The sequence below is a fragment of the Myotis nattereri genome (genome assembly GCF_964212035.1).
Source record: "Myotis nattereri genome assembly, chromosome: 1".
Classification (NCBI taxonomy): Eukaryota; Metazoa; Chordata; class Mammalia; order Chiroptera; family Vespertilionidae; genus Myotis; species Myotis nattereri.
In genome coordinates this window covers 206509208-206521019 of record NC_138075.1, presented here as the reverse complement: position 1 = coordinate 206521019, position 11812 = coordinate 206509208, and the positions used below count along the sequence as shown (strand labels likewise).

At 38.7% G+C, this 11812-nt stretch overlaps 1 protein-coding gene across 1 annotated transcript in view; it reads left to right on the top strand.

Moving 5' to 3' along the window:
• Positions 1-11812, top strand: part of N4BP2 (NEDD4 binding protein 2) — a 69468-nt gene that overhangs the window by 21003 nt on the left and 36653 nt on the right. The window contains exons 5-7 of the mRNA XM_081092865.1: positions 1105-1229; positions 5458-5546; positions 10334-10410. Coding sequence (XP_080948991.1) covers positions 1105-1229; positions 5458-5546; positions 10334-10410 — 291 coding nt within the window. The remainder of the gene's footprint in view (positions 1-1104; positions 1230-5457; positions 5547-10333; positions 10411-11812) is intronic.

The following is an 11812-nucleotide window of genomic DNA, read 5'->3' as shown; positions in this document are numbered from 1 at the left end:
TAATAGAACTATGATACAGGTTAGATTTCAGGGGCCTTGGAGCAAAAGGCAGCTGTAGTGAGAAAATGGAGAGAGAAAGAAGCACTTTTCACAAAGTAGGAACTTACTAATATTCTTTTGCCTTTTAAAAAAGTTTTTATTTATTGATTTTTAGAGAGAAATGTTGATTTGTTGTTCCCTTTATTTATGCATTCATTGGTTGATTGTTGTGTTCCCTAAACTGGGGATCGAACAGCAACCTTGGGATGATGCCCTAACCAACTGAGCTGTGTGGCCAAGGCCTAATATTTTTTTGAATGAGTAGAGAGTAATAATGGGGAAGTTCAGAGACATAGAAGCTGAATTTTCTCAGAATAGTATACAGTATTAAATTAGTGTGCAAACCCAAGGAAATGAGGGGTAAAAAAGGCTTTTGGATTTATTGGAAAGAAGCTCATGAATGGCTATCTTAAAAACAATTTTGTTTCACTGTAAAGGCAGAGGACAGAAGGGTTAAAGAAGCATTGATGATATAGCAGTTAAGGAAAGGAAAGAAGTTGGTTAATAGTTGAATGGGGTTCTTAAAGTGTGGTGAAAAATTTTAAAGATAGCTGAAATTTATGCATGTTTAAAGGGAAAGAAGTATTAGAGAAGGGAAACTTAAGAGATAAAAGGATAAATGTACAGTCTCAGAAGGTGGGGAGATCACGTGAGCGATCACTAGCATGCAAGTCCCACGAATGCAAGAGTTTTATCTTTTTGTTCACTGATACACGCGCAGTGCTTGCAACAGTGCCTGGCACTTAGTGGATGTAATAAAAATTAAGTTCAAAAGACATTTTAGCTTTGCATATACTGTGCTTACACATACTTTAAAGGAGAGGAGAGTGATACTTTCAGTGGAGTTTCTTTGTTTAGTTTTTGCATGTATTTCAATTATGTAGAAGATAAATTCCAAAATCTGGGAATAGAGGTGTCAGAAACCCCTCCCAAATTATTTTAGCTTTGTATAATTTAACAGATTAAATTAGTTATCAATGTTATATTTTTGGATGTTCTTGGCACACTAAATTTATAGAGATAATTTAGAAGAAAAATTAATGAAGATCCATTTATCATTTACAGGACTTTGCAAGAGGATAATCCGAGTGGAGTCATTCTTAGTACTGATGATTATTTTTACATAAATGGACAGTACCAGTTTGATGTAAAGTACTTAGGAGAAGCACATGAATGGAACCAGAATCGTGGTAAGATTAGACATCAGAATCCAGAGAATATTAAGAGTAGAAAAAATTCTCTTAGTATTTGTGTTTTGAGAGACATCCAACTTTTAAAAAGTTGTTTAACTTTAATTTATAACTAGATATATAACAAATATGTCTAGTTATAACTGTCACTATTTTTGTGTTACAGTTGTCTGCTATGCTCTGGTTCCTGTTTCCTAAAATGGAATTTGCATTGTTAATAACCAGTCTTTCCTGGTTTGGTTTAATTTTTATGGAGGATAGTGTAAGAGTAAAAATGGCTATCCTCAAACTGAAACTGCAGGGAGATCATAGGTAAAACTTTCATTTCTTTCTTATTGCAGTGCAACTATTCACTGGAGATGGTTTATCATGAAGTGGTTAGTTACATGATAGTTTAAATTTCATATAGGAAATTCATAGTTAAGTAATATAAACAGCCCTGTCGGGTGACTTGGTTGGTTGGAGCATTGTCCCATACACCAGAAAAGTTGTGGGTTCGATTCCCGATTAGGGGCACACACCTAGGTTGTGGGTTCGATCCCTGGTTGGGGTGCATATGGGAGGCAACCGATAGATGTTTCTCTCTCACATTGATGTTTCTCTTTCTCCTTTCCTTTCTGAAATCAATAAGTATGTCCTTGAGCAAGAATTAAAAAAAAAAAGACATAGACAATATTTTACTTAAATTTTCTTTTATGGTAAATGCACTATGAAGGAGATACTTGAGTTTACTATCTTCAGATGTTAAATTTTTCTGTACTTCTTGAACTAAATACAGGGGTGGACAAAAATAGGTTTACAGTTGTGAGTACACAGAACATAGTTTATTTTTGTATTATTAATATTGTATTATTTTCCATGCAAACAACTGTAAACCTCCTTTTGCTCCACCCTTGATTAAAGTGAGAACTTAAGAATATGAAAATACCAACATAACTAGAAGTAAAGGAAACAGTATGATGTGGTGAAGAGCAGTCTTGGATTTGGCAGTTACTAGTTGTGCGATATTGTGGAAGTTATCTATGCTCTCTAAGCCCCACCTGTGTCTTCACCGGTAAATACCCAGGATTGTTGTAAAGGTTAGATGAGAATGAAAAATGCTTAAATAGCAGAACTCTTTTTTTAAACAACTTTATTGAGATATAATTCACATGGTGTTTAGTGTAGTCAGAGTTATACGGCACTCACCACAATCAATTTTAGAAGATTTTTATCACTTTAAGAAGATCCTGTACCCCTTGGTAGCCACTCCTCATTTCTTTTCAACCTCTCACAGCCTAGGCAACCATCAGTCTACTCTCTGTTTCTATATATTTGCTTATTCAGGATATTTCATATAAATGGAATCATATGATATGTGGTCTTGTGTGTCTGGCTCCTTTCAGTTAGCACAATTTTTTGTTGTTAATCCTAACGAGGATATTTTTTCCATTTTAGAGAGAGTAGAAGGGAGGGGGATAAGAGAGAGTGAGAGGAAGAGAGAGAGTGAGAGAGGGAAACATTCATGTGAGAGAGACACATTGATTGTTTGCCTCCCGCACAAGTCCCAACCGGACTGGGGATCCAACCTGCAATCCAGGTAGCTATCCTTGCCCGGGAATGGAACCCACAACCCTTCAGTGTGCAGGCTGACGTTCTAACCACTGAGCACACTATGAGGTCTAGTATAATGTTTTCAAGATTCATTCCTTCTTATGGCTGAATAATATTCCATTGCATAGATATGGTACATTTTATTTATTTACTTAGTTGTTGAACATTTGGGTTGTTTCCACCTTTTGGCTATTATGAATAATGTTGCTATAAACTTACATGTGTATGTCTAACATTTTTAGGAACTGCCAAGCTGTTTTCCAAAGTAACTGCACAATTTTACATTCCCCTGTAGTAGTTTGTGAGTAGTAGTTCCAAATTTCCCACATCATCACCAACACATTATTATCTGTCTTTTTGATTGTAGCTGTCCTGGTGGCTGTGAAGGGGTATGTCATTGTGGTTTTGATTTGCATTTCCCCATTGGCTGATGATGTGTTTATTGGCCATTTCTTTATCTGCTTTGAAGAGCTGTCTGTTCAAGTCTTTTGCATTTTTAAATTGGATTATTTGTCTTTTCATTATTGAGTTGTAAGAAAGTATACAGAACTTTTAAAACTTTGCAAATAATTCCCTTATAAGGCTTATTTATTATGGTTCATTACTAATTCCCTGAGTCATGTAATTTCTTGGGAAAAAAGGTAGTTTTATAAGAAAATCGCTTATACAACAGTGTATGATAATGTTTACTTTATTTCAAAGCTTTACATTTTAGATTGTGTTTGTTTCTATTTTTTGTTTTAAAACTTTGTTTTGGAATAATTTTAGATTTATGGAAAGGTTGCAAAGGCAGTATAGAGTTTCTATATGCATACCATTCACCCATTTTCTCCTAACGTTAACATCTGATATAACCATGGTACCTTTCTCAAGACTAAGAAGTTAACAGTAGTACTGAAAAGGGTTTCTGAACTCACTTCCAACGTGTGCGTGCATGTGTGTGTGTGTGTGTGTGTGTAGGTGTATGTGTGTAGGCTTCCCTACACCAATAAGCAATTGTTGGGCTCCCCAGGTGTCCAAGAATTCACCTCAATTCTGACACTATTTACCCAGAGATAGACTCACATTCCACACGTAGAAGACTCAGTCTCACAAGACTGCCTTCACTTTAAATGCCAGTTGAAAGCTCGGGTTGTTCCCTGTGCTTCTGACCTATGGGCTACAAATTAGAAGTCCCAGTGATCCCCCCTCCTTAGGTTTGATTAATTTGCATGACTGTCTCACAGAACTCAGGAAAACCTGTGTGCTTACAGGTTTATCAATTTATTAAAAAAAGATATAACTCAGGAATAGCCAGGTGAAGAGATCCACTGGGCAAGGTATGGGGAGAAGGCATGGAATGTCTATGCAGTTGAGTCCAGGCTCACCACTCTCCCAGTATCCTTAGGTGTTCACCAACCTGGAAGTTCTACAAACAGTCCTTTTGGGTTTTTATGGAGGCTCCATTACATAGGCATGATTGAGTAAATCATTGGCCACAGGTGGTTGAACTCAATTTTCATCTTCTCTCTCCAACTCCAAGGCTGTAAGTTCCAACCTTCTAAGCACCAATTAGCTCCACTGAAAACCAGTCCCCGTCCTTAGGTGCTTTTCAAAAATCACTTTATTAACATAAGAAACATCTTTAAGCTTTCATCACTTAGGAAATTCCAACAGTTTTGGGAGATCTTTGCCAGAAACAGGATGAAGACCAAATATCTATTTTTTATTATATGTCACTAGAGGCCTGGTGCACGAAATTCATGCATAGGTAGGGTCCCTAGGCCTGGCGGGTGATCAGGGCCGATTGGTGCCTTCTGGCTGCTGGCCGGGGCCTTCCTTCATTCCGCGCTGCCCCCCTGGTGGTCAGCGCACATCATAGCGAGTGATCAAACTCCCAGTCTCCCAGTCGAACATCCGAGGGGACAGTTTTGCATATTAGGCTTTTATATAGATAGATAATATCACAGGTACATTACTGTTAAATAAAATCCATACTTTATTTGGATTTTAGTTTTTGTACAAAAGTGTTTTTGTTTGAGAATCTTATCCAGGATACCTTATTGCTTTTAGTGTATTTTTAATGATAGCTTTTTAAAAATTTATGCTGCTAATACATGTGACACACATGTAAAACTTAGATCATATAGTTTTTAAAAAAATATATTTTATTGATTTTTTACAGAGAGGAAGGGAGAGGGATTGAGAGTTAGAAACATGTTAGAAACATTGATGAGAGAGAAACATCGATCAGCTGCCTCCTGCACACCTCCTACTGGGGATGTGCCTGCAACCAAGGTACATGCCCTTGACCGGAATCGAACCTGGGACCCTTCAGTCTGCAGGCCAACGCTTTATCCACTGAGTCAAACTGGTTAGGGCGATACAGTTTTTATTTAATAATTTTCTCTGATTATAACTTTAGTGTTTATTATTCAATGTTTACCTGCATTTTAATTTTTTGTGCACTCAGAAGTGATATTTAGAAGTAGAGTTGTAAGTAAAATTAGCACATATCTGTGACTTTCAAATTATGAAAGCAATTATGAAACCTCTGTTATATCATTCAACACACTTTTTATCAGATTTTTAAAATACCAAGTTCAAACTTAATATTGTTATTAAAAATGATTTTCTGTTTATTTGTGTTTTTCAGCAAAAGAAGCATTTGAAAAGAAGATATCTCCTATAATAATAGATAATACAAACCTACAGGCATGGGAAATGAAGCCATATGTTGCTTTGGTTTGTACCTTATATTGTCATATGTTTATAATAGTGGGTTTCAAATTATTGGGGATGTTAATTACATAAATGAATCTTAAACAAAGCAGTCCATGGACTGTCTGTAACTGAGGTTTCTCTGGTCTTAAGCAAAATGAGGAAAACAGAATAGTTTTTTTCATAAAGCTAAATTTTTTCAATTTTCAACTTCTGAGATTCAATTTTTAAATTCAAAGATTGTATTTTTGTTAATGAGGATATTTTTCCATTGAATTTTAGAGAGAGTGGAAGGGAGGGGGAGGGACAGAGAGAGAGAAGCATTAATGTGAGAGATACATATCTATTAGTTGCCTCCCGCACACACCCCGACCAGGGCCGGTAATCAAGCCTGCAAATGTGGTACATGCCCTTGACCAGAATTGAATCCGGGCCCCTTCGGTCTGCAGGCTAAATATTTTTTCTTATTGCTCTTATTGGCAAAATCAAAATTTGGTTGTCCTTTGTTATTCCCCAAATTTCTTTTGAAATTTTGCTAGTCTGAGAAATTCAGAGTTTTGTAAACTCCTCTTTTCAGTTCTCCAAATTTGCCAGATTCCTTTTTGCCCAGCTTTGATGTCACTTTTTTCAGGAAGTTAGCATTCATTAACTTACTAAAAAGCTGAGTTGGTAATCTTTCTGCTTTCATGGCACCCTGGCTTACCTCTGTTATATCATTAAACACACTTTTTATCAGTATGCCATGGGTTGGGTAACTTACAAAACTCCAGATAGTAAACATTTTAGGTTTTGCAGGCCATGTACTGTCTCTAGTGCATATTCTTTTTTTTTCTTATCTTTCTAAACTTTTTTTCTTTTTACATGTTTTTATTGATTTCAGAGAGGAAGGGAGAGGGAGTGGGAGAGAGAAATAGAAACATCAATGGTGAGAGAGAATCATTGATAGGCTGCCTCCTGCACGCCCCACATTGGGGATTAAGCCCACAACCCGGGCATTTGCCCTCACTGGGAATTGAACCCGGGATTCTTCAGTCCACAGTCGGATGCTCTATTCACTGAGTCAAACCGACTAGGGCAGTGGTCAGCAAACTGCGGCTCGCGAGCCACATGCGGCTCTTTGGCCCCTTGAGTGTGGCTCTTCCACAAAATACCATGTGTGGGCGCACACTTACAGTGCGATTGAAACTTCGTGGCCCATGTGCAGAAGTCAGTATTTTGTGGAAGAGCCACACTCAAGGGGCCAAAGAGCCGCATGTGGCTCGCGAGCTGCAGTTTGCCCACCACTGGGCTAGGGCAAACTTTTTTTTTAATCCTCACCTGAGGATATATTTTCCATTGATTTTTAGAGAGAGTGGAAGAAAGAGGGAAAGACAGAGAGAAATATTGATGTGAGAGAAACATCGATTGGTTGACTCCTGCAAGCGCCCCAACTAGGGCCCAGGCTGGGGAGGAGCTTGCAACTGCAACTGAGGTATGTGCTCTTGACTGGAATTGAACCCGGGACTCTTTGGTCAGCAGGCCGATGCTCTATCCACTGAGCCAAACCGGCTAGGGCTCTTAACAAACTTTTAAAGATCATAGACTGTACAAATAAATATTGGCTGGTGGGCTGAATTTGGCCCTAGGCCACCTCTATTTTCTTGAGGGTGGGACTGTTGTTGAATTACTAAGGTATAGCACTATGGTTGGCATATAGTAAATACTCATTCCTTGAGTAAATTGATGAATGAAGCTTTTGTGAGTATTGTTTGGTTATTCCCCCAAGATTAGCACATGACTGGCACATAAAAGCTCAGTTTATGTTTTTTTGTGTGAATGAATGTCATCCTTCCTCTTTCGTCCTCAACACATCTATCCTCTACCTCCTTTTCTGTGTATAGTGCACTTGTCCTATTTTGAAGGTGTGATTCTTCACCTTTCTGAAGAAAATTGTGTCCTTTGAAAGCCAATGTGATTTTACTTTTGTGCAGAGGTCATAGAGGAAACAAAGACTCCATTTTAGTCTAGTGGGAACTGAGATTTGCTTTGCTTTCTGGCTTCAGGAGTTTCTAATTCCTACACTAATATAATCACCGTAAGGTCATGCTTTCCCCGTTGACTTTACTTGGCTTTTTGGTGTCATCTGAGAAAGTTCTTTAACACTTCGTTTTCCTACTTAGAAAATAAAAGCAGCCTCAAATTACTGTGTTTTTGATTTCCATTTAGCCTTCAGCCTTCTATAATATTTTCTTTTTCCTTTTTTCTTATATAGTAATTGAAAATTTTTCAAAATTGATTCCTTAGTTCTTCCCAATGCAGAAGTACAAAGGATTCCTGCTTATCGTAGAGTACCTACTCATTTTTCTTTACAAAGATGTAAACAGAAATTGTAGTAATTATTTTGAGACATTTTCCTACAAAGAAGAGCAGGACAATAAAGGAAGATAGCTGGCAGGGGAAGTGAGATGAAGAGTAAGATGGGAAAAAACTGAATGTGATGGGATTGATTCAAGAAGGAGGGAACAATTAATGTTGCCTTAGAAAGAGGGAAGAATTGCTGAAATCAGTTATCCTTGAGATGGAGAGAAGAGATGGATCTAGTTAGTGCACAAGTGTAGGGTTTGGCTTTTTAGATTACAGTCAGAGTTTCAAAAAATAGAATGAGATATTTTAAATAGTTTTGAAATTATAAAAGTCATGCATGTATATGGTAATATTCAAACCATAAAGAAGAATGCTTAAAATCTTACTCCTTTGAGTTAGATGCTTTTAATGTACAAACATGTGAATAATCCTCTTTTACCCAGCTGAAAATTCTGTATCTTACTTTCTTAACGTTTATATTCAGGACCTTTTCTCATTAGTACATATGGAATTTAGAAAATTATATAATATTTTCATAAATACACTCACTTATTTAGCTGGTTCCATAATCTACTGAGTTTATTTATTTATTTAGCTATCCTATCTAATAATAGACAAACATGGTAATTAACCATACCTCTGACACGCTTCCCATTGGCTAATCAGGGCAATATGCAAATTAACTGGCAACCAAGATGGCGGCCGGCAGCCAGGCAGCTGAAGCGAACAGGAGGCTTGCTCCAGTGATGGAGGAAGCCAAGGTTCCCCGCCTGCCGCTTCTGGCCTCTGAGCTGCACTCTAAGAAACAATGTTGCAATTATAGAAGCTAAACAAACCCCAGAAACCTGCTTTCAGCCAGCTGGGCCTCAGAGCTGGAGCTGCAACAGTGTTTCAATTATAGAAGGTAAACAAACCCAGATACCTGCTTTCAGCAGCCGAGGTCTCAGAGCTGGAGCCGAGCCTCAGAGCTAAAGCTGGCTCTCAGTTCCAGTGACAGCCATAGAAGGTAAATAAATCCCAGAATTAAAAAAAAAAAGAAAAAAAGGAGAGGTTGGGAGCTTCAGTCACCCTCCAGCCTGAAAACAGCCCTCAGCCCCTCACCCAGACTGACCAGGCACCCCAGTGGGGACCCCCACCCTGAAGGGGGTGTGACCAGCTGCAAACAGCCATCATCCCCTCATCCAGGCTGGCCAGGCACCCAAGCGGGACCCCCACCCTGATCCGGGACACCCTTCAGGGCAAACCAGCTGGCCCCCACCCGCGCACCAGGCCTCTATCCTATATAGTAAAAGAGTAATATGCAAACTGACCCTAACAGCAGAAGGACTGGGAATGACTGGTCACTATGACACACACTGACCACCAGGGGGCAGACGCTCAATGCAGGAGCTGCCCTCTGGTGGTCAGGGTGCTCTCACATGGGAGGAGCTCTGCTCAGCCACAAGCTAAGGCTGATGGCTGCCAGCACAGCAGTGGTGGTGGGAGCCTCTCCTGCCTCCTTAGCAGTGCTAAGGCTGTCCGATTGCAGTTTAGGCCTGCTCCCCGCTGTCAAGTGGACATCCCCGAGGGCTGCCGGGCTGCCAGAGGGATGTCTGACTGCCAGCTTAGGCCCAATCCCCTGGGGAGCAGGCCTAAGCCAGCAGATGGTCATCCCCCGAGGGGTCCCAGACTGTGAGAGGGCACAGGCCAGGCTGAGGGCCCCCCTCTCCCTGAGTGCACAAATTTTTGTACACTGGGCCTCTAGTTACAAATAATGGTGAACTGGATATCCTGTTGTGTACATATCTTTACACTCTTATAACTATCAGTAGCATAAATTTCTGGAAGTTAGTTGCTGGGTCAAAGAGGTTGTGCATTTTACCAATTTAACATACTCATCAAGTGGGTTTGGCTCAGTAGATAGAGCTTTGGCCTGAGGTCTAAAGGGTCCTGGGTTTGATTTTGGTCAAGGGCACATTCTTTGGTTGTAAGCTTGTTCCCTGGTCCTGTCTGGGTGTGTGCAGGAGGCAACCAGTTCATGTGTCTTTCTCACATTGATGTTTCTTTCTCTCTGTCTCTCCCCCTCCCTTCCACTGTCTAAAAATTAATGGAGCCCCGACCGGTTTGGCTTAGTGGGTAGAAAGTTGGCCTGTGGACTGAAAGGGCCCCAGTTGATTCTGGTCAGGGGCACATGCCTGGGTTGTGGGTTCAATCGCTAGTAGGGGGCGTGCAGGAGGCATCCAATCAATAATTCTCTCATCATTGATGTTTCTATTCTCTTTCGCTATCCCTTCCTCTCTGAAATCAATACAAATATATTTTAGAAAAACCAATGGAAAAATGTCCTCAGGTGAGGATTATCAACCCCCCCTCCCCCCAAGATTAGATAAGCTTTTGGGTTCAGTTTTAACATGCTTTGAATTGGATACAATGAATTTGGTTTCATAGATGTAATTATTTATAAAAGCTTTTATCTTTTTTGTTTTCAGTCTCAAAAGCATAAATATAAAGTCCTTTTCCGGGAACCAGACACATGGTGGAAGTTCAAACCAAAGGAACTTGCAAGGTAAAACTTGGGAGACTACTTAATATATTTTTTATTTCATGATAGTGATAGAAAATCTATTGAGATTTTTCTCCCTTATGAATAATGAATGAAACAAAATGGATTAGATTGCAGCTTTGCCATTTAAAAATTGATAACAAATTTTGTATATCAAAAAGCATAGGCTTTTTATTCAGTTTATGAAGAGTTTGTATCTTTTTTGTTCCTAAAATTGAGTTAATTAACAGAATAATTCCAATTGTCCTTATATAGGCAATACTTTAATACTAATAATATTATGTCATTATCTGAAACTAGAACAGATGCTAAGGTTTGGCATACTTGAACCTTGTGCTACTGGGAGGAACAAATTATTGTAGCTGCCTAGTGACTTAGAATACTGCAAGGAAGTGAGGAGACAGAGATGGGAAAGGTAGCAGATGCCCAGCTGTTCAGTTGTCCAGGTATTTCACCTCCCCCCCTTTGTTTGGTTGTTTGACTTGAATAAAAATGTTAACTCAGGACAAGGACAGACTCTCTTGGCAATTTTAACTAATTCCGATACTAACTAAAGGACAACCTAATTTTAGTGTATTCACAATGTTGAGCAACTATTCAAAAAGAAACCCCGAACCTGCTATCAGTCACTTCCAGTCCCCCCCTCCCCCTCCCCCCCCCCACTTTGGCAGCCACTAGTTGGTTTTTCTTTCTCTGTGGATTGTCTATTCTGGATTTTGCATATAAATGGAATCCTACTAATATGTGGCCTTTTGTATCTGGCATCTTTCACTTAGTTTAATGGTTCAAGGTTCATCCATATATAATAGACCAGTACTTTATTTCTTTCTATTCTTTTGATACATTATCTGTATAAATGAGTGAGATTAGCCTATATATTTTTCTTCCTTGCCCTGCCTTGCCTGGCTTTGGTATCATGGTTTTAAGTTCATAAAATTGGTTGGGAAGTAGTTCTTCTTTTTCTCTTTTATGAGTATATGTAAGTTTGAATATTTGATAGCATTTACTTACGAAACTATCCGGATCTGGTGTTTTCTTTCTGAGAAGGTTCAGTTGAAATTTTTCCATTACACCAAAGTTTTCAAATTTATTAAGACTATTAAAACAATTATCGTATTCTCTTACCATTTACATCTCTGCTGTATCTATACTTAAGTTCCCCTTCTCATCTTAATATGTTTATGTGTATCTCCCTTCTTTTTTCTTGATTATTCTCACCAGAGATCAGACTTTTTATTAGCCTTTTCAAATAACTTTGCTTGATTGATCTTTCTATTATAAGTTGTTTTATATTTAATTTTTTATATTTCTGCTTCTCTTTTATTCTATCTGTGCTTTTCAAAAAATTTATTTTGCTTTGTATATTCTTGTATTTTAAAAAAGTCTTTACTTGAAAGTTTAGGTC